The following is a 17,435-nucleotide window of genomic DNA, read 5'->3' as shown; positions in this document are numbered from 1 at the left end:
TTAATGTATAGTGTTACGGTCGAAAATATAATTACGAATATGTGATAGACTTTTTGGTAAGCTTTTGCCTTTATTAATATTGGAATAGGATTGACTTCGCAACGGAAATGAGGTCTCGCCTGCCCGTATTAACTTTTGTAGTTTCGTCTGTTGGTCATGTCATTCAATACGTGTATTGTCAATCTGGCATAATAGTGATACGCATCCATCCTCATGGATTTATTGGTGCAAGCCCGATGAAAGTTATTTTAGACAGATATATTTTGCATAAATACTGTCCTGGATGGTTAGCTATCTAAACAATTGCTTAGCCTTCATTCGCACCAGAGTTTTTTTTAAAAAAGTGTTCAAATATAGTATGAAGTAAAATAAAGGTCTATTTCCAACACCCAAAATTGAAAATGAAACACTGCTAGAAAAAGCGTCGTGTTTTTAAAAACGATGTCGTGTGACCATGTACTTGGGAATGCATTTGTTGTATTTGAACGCTTTTTTTAACGTCCGTTAAAAAAGCTCTCGTGCGAATGAGCGCTTGGGGCATCCCGTCAAGGGACCAGAGACGATAAAAACGAGCATCCGAAAGTTAACGCAATTTCAGAATTCGCGCACTTAAAAAAATGTTCATGACATATTCAACCTACGGTACAAATTAACATACTTTTTTAAATTAATTATTTTTTTAGTTCATTTAAGCTTAAAGGATAGGAACGCCCCCAGGAGAAGATTGTTGAGGGCATCAAGCTACCTTAATCCGGCACTGCTTATGTATATCTATATCTTTTATATCTGTTCATAATACAATCAAAGTCCACGACTGCGTTGTCTGACTCTGAGTTCGCAATAAACTCGAAAACTGAACGGATTTTCACAAGTTGTTCACCAATAGATGATGATGTCTTCGTATACATCATACTAATATTAAAAACGCGAATGTTTGTATGGATGAAGACTCTATAACGTCGAAACTACCCAACCGATTTGACTAAAATTTATAATGAAGATAGACTGATAATACCCTAGATTAACACATGGACTGCTCTTTCTCCCAAATAAGCATGCTTTCCCGAGATTGGCGAATAACTGAAAGAAAGAAAGAAACTTGCATTTATTACGAAATTATCATAAATGATGGTTATGATGGTATGTTTAATAATAATATAATGTAATATTTGTTATTCTTTCACGCCGTGACTACTGAACCGATACCTATATCTGAAATTTGAGGATATATCTTTATTCTTCAGAAATTACTTGAATATTTATAACTTCCTTCCGGCATTTACTGTAATAAATCTCTTACCTTTTGAGACATCTTTTAGTAGATACCTACAAGTGCATCCTTCTATGCAAACCCTTCTTCAGTTTTAAATTAAGAATACTATATTTTGAATTTGATGGCACGGGCTAGTTAATTATATTTATTTGTAATTATTCTATCACAGTGGTAAATATCCGATTTTTCACTATGATTTTAGTTATCTAATAAAATTATCAACAACGATTGATTGATCTACAGTCTACACGAAAGAGTAGAAAATAAATGAGGGCGATGTAGTCATTTATTGTCATTCATATGGTAATGTTCTGTCTTAAACCATTCATGCATACGTCCAACTACCTGATACTTGTTAATCCTACTAATATTATAAACGCGAAAGTTTGTAGGGATGTTTGGATGTTTGTTACTCTTTCACGTCGCTACTATTAAAGCGATTTGGCTGAAATTTGGAATGGAAATAGATTTTATTTTGGATTAACGTTACTCGCAGTAAATAAAACAAACGTCTGTTGTTTAAAAAAAAAATTGAATTTTATAAAACTAAGAAGAACAACATAGGTCAATCAAAAATTTAAAATATATGCAGAAACACACACAAGAAAGTAAAAAACAAGCATTTTTTTTAATGTACCACTCTGAAAAAACATTAATTCAACTGAAACTTTGCACGATTCGAGTTTACACAACAAAGAAGGTCAAACACAAGTCTATAACTTGTGTACTTGAAAAATTAAGTACTTTCCACGAAACCTTAACAAATAGGGGATAACCCTATTTCACCCTTTCTATTTTTATATTCGCAACATGAAGAATCTATAACCGCCTTCGTACTATTTGCTTAAATTGTGCTAAGTTTCAATTGATTTTATTAAGTAGTTTCGGAGTGATACATTTGGAAAAACCAATGTTAAACAATGTTTCACAAATTTCTCAGGACAATTTGACTAAGAAGTGAAAGTGATATAAAAACAAATAATGAAAAATAAAACACAGTGTCCTCATATCTTTCTCAGACTATTTTTTTCCAACTATTTACAGAAGAAGATTTTATATAAATTTTTTAGTATGTACTGTACAATATTTGCCTATACAAAATATACCAAACTGCAAGTATTGTTATGTCAACTTATCATCAGAAAAACACCACAATGTCACATTATTGCAATGTCTAAATTCGTTCGTTTAAGTTTTGAGAAACACGTGACCAGCTGCTCTAAGTATTTCGTAAACTTAATTCCTAAATATTTCAACGAAAAGATTCACTCTTTTCTGCAAAGTAAAAATAGTTCCTAAATATATACAAAACACATAAATATATACAAATGTATATTTTTTTTTAATTCGTCGGTTTTTGCAGAAAATAACTCAATTAATTCCTATTTAACTATAATGAGTTTCATGATGAATGTTACCAGTAGATTATTTTCCAACCCGTTAGTAGTCTCAATAGTCAATAGGTCAATTACAAATACTCAGACTTGACGTTCCTAACACTTTAAGTACGTCACTTTATTTGTATCCTAAAAGACACGAATACGACTTTTAGAAAAAAATAATCTTTTTGTTTGGCACTGCCGTGACTACTAAATATCTTCTGTTTCCACTTTACATTAACGTGTCTGACTGCGTAAAATTTTTGGAACAAATAACAATGCGGTTTTGCATAAAACAAATTTTGCTTCCTAGTCGCCTCGATTAATTTTTTTCCTCTCCGGATTCCTAAAAAATTTTTTCGAAAATTTCATCATTATCGTGTTATCATAATATAATAGTAGTAGATATACAATATCGATATATTATTATCGACATCCCTAAATGAATAGCCAAATGACATATTGCAGCTGCTTAAATTCAAAACTAACATAAATCAAAATTACACTTTTTTCAGAAGAACTAAAACAAGAAAAATAAAAACAATTTATTGGTCTATTTTTCCTCTTATTTTACATAAAGCATAATATAATATATACATTGGAATCATATTTTTAAAATGTTTTGCAGTTTTCTGATAAACTTAATGCTAGAGGAGATATTAAAAGCATAAAATATGCTGCTTTTCAATTGAGAACCTTTGGCTTGGAAATCAATAAAATAATCGTATATTTATTTATTATTATATAAATATAAAATAACAAGAATTATTAATATTAATAATTAATACATTTAATTAGGAATAGAAGAATTATTGCAATAAAATCATTTTTGTATATTTTTGATTTATGATAGTTTTGCTGTTGTTGTTGACGCAGCAAATGTATGGCCACTGGTGTCAACAGAATCTTCGAGAAAATCGAACTTGTATTAAAATAAAGTAAACTTTAGTACTATTCCCGTAAAGTTAATTTTAGTTTGTGACTTTGAGTAAAATTATTTTTTCATATTTTAATGAAAATATAATAAAATACGTCTTAACGATGGTACGAGACACCATAATTTGATACATGTTTGTGGCGGCTATCATTTTTGTATTCCAAAACGGCACAATACAGCATTTTTCTAATCGTTTTTAATTATTTTCATTTACCGAATTTGACAACCGCAGGACGTAACGTGTCAGTCAACGAAACAAGACTGCTAGTACATGCGCGGATAGGCTTGCGAAGCTCCGCACACCCGGGTGTAAGCGGGCCACGCCCCTATGCTACTTCTATTGCTAAAAGCGTTAGCTTTTAGCGATGTCTATTCTGTGGATTAACACATAGGTTACTTTATATCCTGAAAAAATCCATGGTTCCCGAGGGATTTGTGAAAAACTAAATTCCACGCGGATGAAGTTGCGGGCGTCCGCTAGTCATTGATATTTTGTTCTATCATCAGTATCATCCCATATTCGGCTCACTGCTGAGCTCGAGTCTCCCCTCAGAATAAAAGGGGTTAGGCCAATAGTCCACCACGCTGTCCCAATGTAGATTGGTAGAAAATTGAGAAAATGAGGTATGCAGATTTTCTCACCATTTGAGATACGTGATATTTAATTTCTTAAATGCACACAACCGAAAAGTTGGAGGTGCATGCCCCGGACCGGATGCGAACCTAAGTCCTCTGAATCGAAGATAGGGGTCATATCCACTGGGCTATTACGTCACGTTTTGCTCTATACGCAGGTAATATTATGTTTGTATATTAATGATGATCTGATGATTGAAAATAATACCTATTTTTATCCAATATATATATCTAGCCCCGAAGAAAGCATCATGTGAGGGTACTATGATAGCTGATTTCATGATTTGCATTTATTAAATTGAAGTCAATCTCATTTATATAAATAAAATTATTTATTGTAGTTGGTCTTCGAATAATTCCCACTATGATTTTAATAATCTGACAAAACTATCAATACTAATTTAGTTGTTCTATAATGGCAGATCATTGTGATAGTGACAGTAAATGTGGTGCTGGTGCTGCCACACAGCGAGTTTATTAGTTAGTTCCATTTTTATTAACTTCTCATAGATGTCACACTCATTTTATGTGCATTTATGTGGTAGTATAGCTTTCGAAACTGAGAAGTAAAGACAAATTAAATATCTATTAAAATAAAAATGCGCCATCTCTTGATAAGTTCTAAAACTGTTCCCGCGGACCCTTAATTTCTACGACTACTTTACATTCACCATTAATATATCTTAAGCAATGTTGCATTGTTAATGAAATATATTAATATTGTTAATGATGAAGTGACATTTTAAATTATAATTAAAATTTGCTATTGGTCTTTGGCTATCAATAGACAATTTTTAGTTGACGAAAACAAATGGAGATGTCGCTAGCATTCGCCGCAGTGCTGTATAATTTATCATTGTGTGGGTAAAGTATGCCAACATCTGATACTGAAGTTTGCAACCTACTTACTTTACCTATGTAGTAGTTAGTGTAGTATTTACCACTACCAGTAGCCAGTAGTGCCGTGGTGCCTAAGCAGGAAGTCGGAAGATACCTGTCAAATTTCAAAATTCCCTTTTAAATGAGAATCGCGAGATTCCGCAAAAATGATTTTAGTAGTATTTTTCATATATTAGGCTAAAGTAATGTATGCCCCCAAATACGTACAAGACATTTTAACTTGTTTAAGCAATAGTACTTACGCCGAGAACAGTCACCATGGTGCAGTGCCATCCACCTTTGGAAATAGAAGAACTACCAAAAGAAGACGAAGAAAGACTAGAAAAGCTATTTTCTAAATTAGACACCGATGGAAATGGAAAAATTGATATCCACGACCTGTCTGTTGCGCTTAAGGAGTTGGCCCCACACATTAATAGGAGTTACGCAGAGGTTAGAATCTGAAAATTAACTTTGCTAACTAACGGTACATCATTACAACAGTTTTAACTTTCATTTATTCGTACGTCACCAACTTGTCGACTGTTCTTTAAATTAAGAACACGGTTATCTTTTTAATTTTTAATTATTCTTTATTAATCATCACTCAGTTCAATGGAAATTATTACTAATTTCAATAAGCAAAATAATTATTTTGCTTATGGATAATTAGTAATCATCTAATCATACATACCACATATTAAGTACAAAAAAATAATATTATAACATTTAAAATAAATAATACACGTAAGAGGTGAAATTACTTTGAACAAATACTGGCAAACAATAAAGTTGGAAGTACAATTTTCTCCTGAACTTTACGGACAGACCATGCTAGGCTAACTCTGTTTGAGTAGAAATAGGTACCTAACTAAGTTTGTATACCTACATTTAAATGAATCATATAAATAATATGCATGGTAGATACAAATAAATTACTTTAATGACCTCATTCATGATTATTTATGTCAGGTATCAGTGTTTTTTGAGTTCATTATGAAATTTCACACTTCATAATTACAAATATTTAATTTTTTTATAAACTTACAGTACTGCTATTACATAATCTATAAAATGAAGTGTGGTGTTGGCAGTTGGTAGACCTGTTTTACAGATTTTAGAAATAAATTGTATATTTATAAAACTAGTTGAGCCATAGCTGAGTTTCATTTCTCATTCTCCTCCATGAATATCGTACTGAATGTCTTCTGGAGTGGCAATTTCTGTTGCTTTTGTTGGTCAGAGATTGTTCTATATTTTGAGACTTTATGTAGAGTAAACAACACAAAAAATAATTGAGTTGATAAAACACAAATTGTTCATGTATTATTTCAGATACTATAATAACTGCACAGCTTAATTGTTCATCACCATTATTAACCCATATTCAGCTCACTGCTGAGCTCGAGAGTCTCCTTTCAGGATGAGAGAGTTAGGCCAATAGTCCACCACACTGGCCCAATGCAGATTGGTAGACTTCACAGGTTTCCTGATGATGTTTACCTTCACCGTTTGAGACACGTGACATACTAAACTATTCCATTGACTTTTGTAAATTGAAAATTATGGTAACCAAGTAAAGTAAATTAACACATCCTAATTCCAGTGAAGCGTTTCCTCATTTAAGCTTTTATATTTATGGGAACAAACATCATGCCATGTCAGATGGAAATTTTAAAATGTATATATACTAATATTATAAATGAGATAGTAAGTCTGTCTCTTTGTTAACTTTGTTACCTAGGAGCAAAACATAAGGTACTTATTGACCCTAAAATGAAAATAGAAGAAGAGTAAAATAGGGGTTAAAAGTTTGCACTGTTTTAACCATTAACCAAAATTATTTTAAAGAATACTTACTATAATGTTCCTGTTAGAAGCCTTAATAGCTCAACAGTAACAGCGGTCAGATTTAACACTGCGGGGTGATGGTTCGATCCCCGCCCTGTTGGTTTATTGTGGTACCCACTCCTAATACAGTCTTTCCCAACTAGTTAGAAGGGAATGAGAATATTGGTTATATTTAAAATATATGGCAAATATTCTTTAAAAAAAATACAATTACTGATTTTCCTTATATATAAATTATATTTTGCATGCAACATGTAATATGAGTACATTGAAAATCTGAAAAGATTATCTCGTTGACATAACATATCACCTTGAGAAAAACTGAGACAATATTTTGTATGTTAGAGATATTTTCTTATGATTAGATTTATTTTACACATGAGTGAGGAGAGCTAATGAGCTATGGTCTATGTCTATTGTCTACATATATAACAGACCTACATAGAGGTTACACCCAACATCATACTGGAACACTAACGCCACTTTCACATGGCAGTCCAGTTTTTTGCAGGATAAAATATTGTGAAGGATAAAATATAAGGAAATATTGTGGGATAAATTAAATTCTTTTAATTTCAGAAATTTCTCGCCAAAACTGGAAAAGACCCTGGTGATGTAACTCTATCAGAATTTATACATTATGTGAGGGAGCATGAAAAGAACTTGAAGCTGCAGTTCTCCCATTTGGATAAAAATAAAGATGGTAAGACCTACTTGATCCTATATACAATTCATTTTTACCAGCCCACTCTAGGGCCAGACCTCCCTCCTTATATTAAATGGGATATGGGGCTGAGACCCACCACACTGCTCCAATGCTGTTTAGTGGTGATAGTGTTATAATGTTAAATTGAACCATGTGGTAACATCACCAACTTCCTGACTGATAATTTTCACTGAAAATATAATGAAGGTAATCAAAGACCTGACCCAGAATTTGAACCCAGGGCCCTGTGATCTGAAGCCAAATAGGCTTACCACTGTACCAATGAGACTGTAATATAATATACAATTAGAATTGAAATAATGTCTACTACCACACCAATTAAAACATTTCTGTTGTTCTTTATCATACCTCTATCTTTCAGATATTTATGTAACAATTTTATTCTGAATAATATGAATTTATCTTTATTTATTAACTTATTAAATAATAACCAACAATTACCAACCATTTTATAATTAACATTACATAATATTTCTCTTTTTAATGTTTCTTCAAATTGATTGAATGAATTTTTTTCTGCTTTCAGGGAAAGTAGATTTGGAAGAACTTATATCGGCATTCGCAGACTTGGGAATTGCAATAGGCAGTATTGAAGCAACAAATTTATTAAAAAGGTAAAATAATTTATTTTTTTTCTTTGTAAAACTTAACATATTTATGTTTTTGTAATATATATATTTTTTTGTTAGGTAGGTTCTGTGGTAGTTTTAGATTAAACTTTAGAATTCAAAATTCATATAATACACAAGATAATAAAAAAAACAAACTAATATAAAAACAAATAAATACTAATATATTGACAGTTTAGGAAATATTATAAGAAAAATAGATGTGTAAACAGCTAAATATTTAAAAGATGTAATTATAATAAAATTAAGTACTATGGTATAAAATATATTATTTTTGTAGTACACTGTATTGACTGAAACAAAATATTATTCTATTACTTGTTCTTTATATTCATTGGAAAAATCCAAGTCATAATAAATATTTCAGAAAATATTTTAATTATATAATTCAGATAAATGTGAATGGTCATTCATTTCTTCAATACAAATCTCGAAAATTGCTTGATGTACAAAGATGAAATTTGGCAAGGAGGTAGTTTATAGTTAGTAGGTATCTGCTAAGAATGGATTTTGCCATAGGGCCGGATTAAAGAGATCTAAGGGCCGACGAAGTCGCGGACGTCCGCTAGTATGTACATAAAAACATGCCCTAGCATCTTTGGAAAATAACGAAAGAATATACATATTTGAAATTTTACTAATGACAGCTTAAAAATCAAACAGAACAATGATCTTAATTTTGTGAAGTTTTACACTGATCATAGTTAGTATTTTTATTTCACGATGCCCATCTAACTTATTTTGCATGTTGCAAGTATCTGCTAGACACCTGCTAGCGGCTTCACCCGTTTAGTTCCCGTTCCTGTAAAAATATGGGGAAAAATATAGCAGATTAAACTCACAAATATCGTTTAACTAAAGATTTATTAAAATCGGTTTAGACAAATTACTACACATTTTTAATTTCACAAATATTAGTAAAGATACATTAAGTATTTTATGTCACTAAGTCCGTTCAATCTATTCTGCATAAGTTCCAGCAAACACGGTGTAAGAAAACAGTGCAGTTTACTATTATGCTCATTACAATTGTCTTTGTGGGATAGAAAACTGCATTGTTATTTGTAACTGCCTTGAATTATTTGAAATGTTTCCGCTTAAGCCATCAACTCATGTCGTGGAGTCCCGCATTATGAAACTCGTCATAGGCATATTATAGGAAACAGTTGCATAGTAAGGGTTTTTTAAATTCGAACTTCGAAAAATTTTATAAAACGAACGTAGTGGGATTTATAACAGAGTAAAAGATCCCCTACTTTATGCAATCGTTCCATAATTTACTACAAATTATATAATATTTCTTAAAAACCAAATGACTACTTAATCTAATCTTATGAAAATCAAACTTTTGAGCAAAACAAAATAATTTGGGATTACTTAAATAACACAGAGCACGAGTGACGCTAGAACTCTAAATTCGACATTTGATGCGCATCTGTGCTATAGTGCATTATTGAGAGTATTTTACCACCATACCTTATTGTCAGTTGACATAAAGCGATATATAGAGAAAAAATTCTTTTCTTACAGAAAAATCATAAAAAAAAGAAAACCTTTTAAAAAATCATGAATCCAGAGATCTATCTATAATACTGATTGTCATAATACTTATAAAATTATTTAAAGAAGCTGTTTTTTATTACATTATAATATAATGAAAAATTGGAATAATATTTATTTTAAATAATTGAAGTTTTATGGTATTAAACTAGATGTACATACAACACTTATGGACGCTTCATTAACTTGTCAACGCCCTTATGGTAATCGCGAACCTTGAATGCAAGCATGTTGTATCTACTCGCGCCTATTCAAGACTGATTGGCGAGACTGATAATACAATTTCCGTGTCTTAAAATAGCACATTTGAAAGCATAGGTGCTTAGAAATTAATAGTTAAATATGACATACGCTGAAATAGTTAAATGGATCAATTAAATATTCACTTAATTTTAATGCCAATATAGGTCTTAGTTTAGATTATAAGGATGTGTGTGCTGTGTTCATGGCGATACCCGGTTTGTGGTTTAAGCTGAAAATCAGCGGTACTTTAAAAGGTCATGTAGCATTATGCTGAGTTGGTGCCATTTTCATGGTTATGGATGCCACACATCGCAGGGTATTGTACTGGATATAGTGAAGATATTGTGATGCGTGTCATAACGTTGAAATAAATGCATTTCTCTTTCTTGCACTTTGTTTGTTTTGCTGTCTTGTTGTCCGTCTGTCTGTCAAGACCCCATATCTCGAGAACGCGTGGTGGTATATCAAGTGACTTAAAAAAAAGATGCGACCTCTGCAGATATTTGCGGCATAAACAAAAATGTCGTATATTACGACATTCATAATGGAATCCAAATTTATCGGGTACTTTCCGTTGACCTAGATTATGAAATTTGGCAAGTAATACCGTCTAACTTTTTGACACGATATAGTTCAAATTTATTCAGATGTATCTGTATATTTACGGAAATTCCCACCACAGTATGTTTTGTTACAATATATCATGGGTAATTTGATAATTCGGTTGCTTTCACGGAATTAAAGACACTGAACTTGTTTAACATTAATTCATGGCTTTCCATAAAATATATATCTAGTACGAATTCTTCTTTGTATAACTCATTAAAATAACCCAGAATATTTATATATAAATATAAAGCCTATATTTATATATAAATATTATAAAGGAGATCATTCACGCTCCATACATTTTTGGGCCCTTTTTGAAAGTGCCGGCCAACAAAAAAAAATGACACGATTCGTTAGAACTAGTTATTTGGAGTAATAGTTAATATGGCATAAAAGTTGTCGGATGTCTCTGAACCAAGTTATACAGGTTCGACAATTCATAATTTCCATACATTTTTTCGATTTTTTAAAGTACTCGCCGAGAAAAAAAAATGGTAACAATCGTTAGAACTGCCCATTTGAAACAATAGTTACTATGGCGCAAATGTTGTAAGATTGCTCTGGACTAAGTTATACAGGTTCGATAACTCGGCACTTTCATACATAGTTTTGATGTTTGTAAGTGCCTACCAACAAAATAAATGATACGTATTGCCTAAGTATTTTAGCGTATGCTAAAATAGCTTTCAGTAAAAATTAATATCCATTTATTACATTTTAATGATATTCGTCTGTAGGTGCTGGAATGGCCATTCTGCAGCGGAAATTGCAGTGTTGGTCGACCGCCCACCTGTGGGACTAATGACATCTAGCAGTTTTCAAGGAGCCACTGGATCTTGGCGGCTCGAGACCATGTTGTTTGGAAGTCCATACAAGAGCTCTTTGTCCAGCATTGGCCATAACGATTTTGTCTCACCTGTAGCTCCCATTACATCGTTTGAAGCCAGCATTCCAACCAGTAATGGGTCGACAAACACTGCACTTTCCGGTGCGGGGTTCCTTACTAGCTTTGGTTTCTAGTTGAAACTCTTGTGTTGTGTCAAAATTCGAACTCGAGATAAATAAGTTCGAACAACCGGTCATCGATTCTTCGAACTGTGTTTGAGTTACGACACTTTTAGTGTTAATATACTCAAGTTACGGGTATCACCTTATTGAATATGGGACTTTGTCTGAGGCGCCATAAAGATAAGGATGTGGATTTTTATTGGCATTTTACCCAGTTTTGCCTTTCTCTGGTTAACGATATTAAGGAGAGTGACAAATCGTCAATTTATTCCTCTGGTTTAAACATCGTGAAGAAACCTGTATACCAGAGAATTATCTTAATATTCTGCGTGTGTGAAGTCAGCCAATCCGCATTGGGCCAGCGTGGTGGACTATTGGCCGAACCCCTCTCATTCTGACAGGAGCCTCGAGCTCAGCAGTGAGCCGAATATGGGTTGATAATGATGATTCATCTGGTTTTGTTGACAGAATGGATCAAGATGGGAGCCTGAACATCAGTTATGACGAGTGGCGGGACTACCTACTGCTGGCGCCAGCGACTGATATTCATGCGCTCATACATTTTTGGCGGCACTCCACTGTAAGTTATGTTTTACTCATTGAGCTTATGGCTGCATTGTGGCTTTATTTTTTGCAAGTGTGTTTACGGAAATACCATAGTATGAAATACAGTGTGTGTGTATATACACTTGTTGCGGAGTCTTGATAGCTTAGTACCTATTACAAGAGCTCGTTGGGATTTTCGATTCGATTTTAAATTAATCTAGGCTCTCAAGTATACATGAGTTATAGCTTTGAAGCATGACATTAGCTAATTTGTTGCATCGTCTTCTATAACACTACGGTCAGCCACGATTAAGAGGTTATGAATGTTTATCGCCATAATTTATTCATATATCGTAACCTTTACACTAAAAACGTGTTGATTTTTTTTCCTGAATATGTAGATAACCTTTATTGGCCAAATATAGTAATACAGTTGAAACTTTTTTTTTCAATAATGCATACACGTAAACAAGAGACGACTTATAACAGTATTTAAATTGTATTAAAGTGTGCTTTGGATGATTGATTCTCGTGAAAGTCGTAAACTATTCCATATAATATTAGGGTGAGCGGAATGAAGCCAACGTTAACGCCATATGCAATTGTAGGATATATGTAAGACTGAAGCCGGATTTAATACAGCTTTACATGCAGGCCACGGCCATTCTCTACTAGTCTTCTTAGGTAATAAAGGTTGCGTTATATGGGATAATATACTAGTGTACATAACTCAATTTAGCTGAAATTAGTATATCCATAATAGGATATGACTTAGAAATAAGTATCCAGAGACAGGTTGACGTCAGAAGCAGATTTAAATGTCAAAACACAATTATTGAATGAAACCTTATCGGGTCTAATAATTCCCATTAAGAATGTTACCAATAATCCCTAAAGTGGCAGAGAAACCTTGAGTGAAGTTCCAGACTTGTGACCGATAGATGTAGGGTTAAATACGTCCTTTAAAACTAGTTGACATGCTTCTTCGCTCAAGTTATTCTTCCCGCCCAGCCACACATCAGAGCAGGCCTGGACACCCGTCCTTATATAGAACCAAGCCATGTTCTAAAGCCGAATACATTTTGTCCGATTATATTCTCCCAAAAATAAGTATAAATGCCGGTCCTATTACAATATTACGTGCTAGAGCATGGCTTTAGCTCCCTTTGGCGACTGAACATTTTGTTCGAAATAATTGGATTTCTATCAATGTCATCTGAGTGACTTTGGTATTTTGTTAGAAGCCGTATATGAATAGCCGCGGTTAGGGTTAACGAATCCGATGATTCACTGTCAGGTTTCTAATAAAATTTGTATACATAACAACACGTAGAAATTAGATTGGGATATAATGAACTAGTTTCCGGTCCGCCGTTACCCTCGCAAAGTTCCTGTTCCCGGGAATAAAAAAAGGGTAACGCACTTACAAATAATGAGCGTCGGATACACCAATCGTCCGACGAAGCTGAAATCTCAGCTTAAAGCTATTGGCATTGCTTTTTTAGCGGCATTTTCAGCAGGCCGAGTTGATTAAGTTAGGACTTAGGACCGCAGATTTAAAGAGCGATAAAGGCAACAAAGATGCGAATATCAATAACATGACCATCCGCTTTAAGTTACGTTTACCATAGTTGCGAATTCTGACAAAAATACAAGTATTTTCTGGAGATTAGGACACATCGGTCCCTTACTTCATAATCGTGCGAATTACGAGAAAAACTCGTTGTAATTAGAAACTTATTCTAGAAATTATAAAATGAATATTCATAGAAATATTATTAAAATATTGTAATTAATATGACTGTGACTATGTAAGATATTGAATTGTCAAGGTCGGTCGGAGGCGGAAAGATTTGAATAGCCTACTGCCAATCCACCACTGTCCCTGACGTCATACTTTTAAATAAGGTTACATTAATGCAATAATCCCTGAGAATTCATTAGGTATTTATATCGGAGGAGGAATTTTCCATTTTGTACACTTTTACCTATAGTGCAGGTATGCATATATGGTACTATGTATGGTATATGGTAGTTAAAAATCTTGAGCAGCTGTAGAGAACTCATTGCAAATTGGATTAATGGCACCTGCAATAAGATTTATCTTAAATAGACGTACTACCAGTTTTAGTCTTTAACAGAAAACGAAAAAGTTTTAACGAAATCTTCTATTCCTGCAAATAATGCATTCCTATTACAAGGTTTACAATGCAAAACAGCTTTGTACGGATAATGTTTCACATTTTAGATTCTTTAGATCACATTTTATTGATCTTTAGTAAATTTAGGCCAAGATATGGCAGACTAAATCGTAAAGATGAAGTAATTTTGTATGGAAAAATCGTCCAGGCAGGCACATCCAATAGCTCTCCTTATCAAATCTATATTATTATCGAAATGAATTGAAAGTTATTATCATTGCGAAAATTCTTCGCAGCACATCGATCATCTTATCTCATCATTAAAACTGATTATTTATGATAAGTTTTCTCTCGAATTCGTGTTCACCTTGATTGATATTTTAGCTTCCAGTTTTATTAATTTAGGTCAAACTTTCTGTTACCTTTTCACGGCTAAGGCACTGAACCGATTTAAACGAAATTTGTAGAGATAAAGTGAATCTTGGAGCAGAACATAGGCTACTTTTACCCGGAATAATTCATTAATTAAAAAAAAACGGATTTTACGCGAACGAAGTTGCGGGCGTCCACTACGGTTCCACCCGCGTGGTTCCCATTTCCGTAGGAATACGATAAAATATAGTCTATGGCACTTGGGGATAGTGTAGCTTCCCAACAGTGAAAGAAGTTTACAAATCGGGTTAGTAATTCCAGAGGCTATTTAAAACACACAAATAAACAATCAAACCTTTCCTCTTTATAATATTAGCATACGGATATAAGAGGTAATGCTTGTGGTGGTGGTGGTGGTGCGCGAGTTTTATTATAGATTATAGGTCTTAGCTGTGAGCAATAACTCACCATCGGATGTTGGAATCAAGCTATTATCGTTTGATTGACATATCCATTTAAGGCTAGGTTCAGATGACAAAGAACTGACGCACGTAATATAGTCAGCGTTTATGAGAAGATGGCCATGCGCTGTAACTTTACCACGCGATGCCGACAACGTCACGCTTTGCATGTGACTGTTAGTTTGAGAGCGTTAAATGATTAGATTTTAAATACAGGAAAGACATTTACGCAGATAACTTCATCTTTAGATCGACATATTTATTTAGGGTTAGGTTCAGGTGATAATTAATTAACGCACATAATATAGTCGAGCGTTTATAAGTAGATAACCATACACTATCTTTTTACTAAGATAGTTTGAGAGCTACAAATGATTAGATTTTATATACAGGAGATAAATTGTACGCATAGAACTTCAACTTTAGATCGACATATTCATTTAAGGCTAGGTTCAGGTGATAAATAATTAACGCACATAGTATAGTCGAGCGTTTATAAGTAGATAACTATGCGCTATTTTTTTACTACGAAAGTTGTAAATAGTAGTTACTTAGTTTGAGAGTGATAAATGATTAGATTTTAAACTTCAACTTCAGATATATCCATTTGAGGCTAGGATCAGATGACAAAAAAACGCACATAATATAGTAGAGCATTTATAAGTAGATAACCATGCGCTATCATTTCACTACGATAGTTAAGAGAGCGATAAATGATTAGATTTTAAATACAGGAGAGAAATTTTACGCAGATAACTTCAACTTTAGATTGACATATTCATTTAAGGCTAGGTTCAGGTGATAAATAATTAACGCACATAATATATTCGGGCGTTTATAAGTAGGTAACCATACACTATCACTTTACCACGCGACACCGACAACGTAACGCTTTGCACATACACGATAGTTTGAGAGCGATAAATGATTAGATTTTAAATACAGGAGATAAATTGTATGCGGAAAACTAAATCAAATCGCGAAAATATAACTTCAGATTGAAATGTCCATTTAAGACTAGGTTTAGATGACAAATAAACTAACGCGCGTAGTTCAGATGATAAATAACCGACGAGCGCATCGAGCACCTACAAGTAGATAACTATTCGCGCGACTAACGACGCGACACGATGCGTCACGCGTTGCACGTGAACGACGGAGCGATAAATTATGTAGAGATATACATTTATATTTTACAGGAAAGAAATTACGCGGGTAAAAAGTACGCACACGATTACGTATATCCGTTCAAGATTTCGGATGACAACAGTCTAACGCACTTAATGGTTCATTATTATCATCGCCATCATTAACAACCGATGGATGTCCACAGCTGAATATTGGCCTATTGTAAGGACTTTCATCACCTCGGTGTTGTACCCTCAGCATCCAGCGTCTCCCTGAAATTCTGGATGTCGTCGGTACACCAACGTTATACGGCCATCTGTTCTCCGAACTAGATGCCCCGCTCATTGCTACCTTTGCATAAACAGCGACCCAGTCTCTAATCCGTATGTTATCATTGGCAGTACACTGAAGAATTTCGTCTTCAGGCACCGAGAAATTTTAAACGAAATATTGTCGCGGTGTTTCTCATGTCAGCCACTGACCATCCAATAAGTTCATGAGTCTGCAGCGCTAACGGCAGGACATCCGATAAAACTGATCGTGTGATCAAACGCTGCCCAATCGAGTTTGATTGTTGTTGTTCATCAGTCTCTATAATGGTTCTGGTGATACATAATAATCTGACGTGTGTGATGCAGTTCCGCGTCTACGAGTAAACCACCACCTGCGACCACGTAATAATTTAGCATACGACACCGCGCGACATCTGTTACCACGCGACAAAGTGTGAGATGTTACCACGCGACATCGCGCGATATTTTACCAAGCAACTTCGTCACTGGACGCGCGTAGTTGTCATCTTGATCTAAACCTAACCCTAATGTATTGCGTATCAATGTAGTAATGTTATTACGTATTTGTACTTAATACGTTACGTAATAATAAAACTACTTTGTTTTGATTATTTAATAGTAGATTGTTAACCGAGGGTGGAAAGAATCAATTCCCAAGGTATTGAGACGCACGAGCGTAGCGAGTGCGGCTATAGTCCGAGTTGGAATTGATTCTTTTACCCGTGTTAAACACTCTACTTTTCATTTTGAATATGAGGAAATT

The 17,435-nt window shown here is 33.8% G+C and overlaps 1 protein-coding gene across 1 annotated transcript in view; it reads left to right on the top strand.

Moving 5' to 3' along the window:
* Nucleotides 1-5,160: 5,160 nt before the first annotated feature.
* Nucleotides 5,161-17,435, top strand: part of LOC112053841 (calcium-binding mitochondrial carrier protein SCaMC-2) — a 45,550-nt gene continuing 33,275 nt past the window's right edge. Inside the window, exons 1-4 of the mRNA XM_024093405.2 lie at nt 5,161-5,557; nt 7,535-7,658; nt 8,209-8,296; nt 12,200-12,311. Of these exons, the coding sequence (XP_023949173.1) occupies nt 5,384-5,557; nt 7,535-7,658; nt 8,209-8,296; nt 12,200-12,311 (498 nt within the window). The 5' untranslated portion in view covers nt 5,161-5,383. The remainder of the gene's footprint in view (nt 5,558-7,534; nt 7,659-8,208; nt 8,297-12,199; nt 12,312-17,435) is intronic.

Source organism: Bicyclus anynana, chromosome Z, assembly GCF_947172395.1.
Source record: "Bicyclus anynana chromosome Z, ilBicAnyn1.1, whole genome shotgun sequence".
In the NCBI taxonomy this organism is placed as follows: Eukaryota; Metazoa; Arthropoda; class Insecta; order Lepidoptera; family Nymphalidae; genus Bicyclus; species Bicyclus anynana.
Note: the sequence above shows the minus strand (reverse complement) of the source record. Positions and strands in the feature narration are given on the sequence as shown.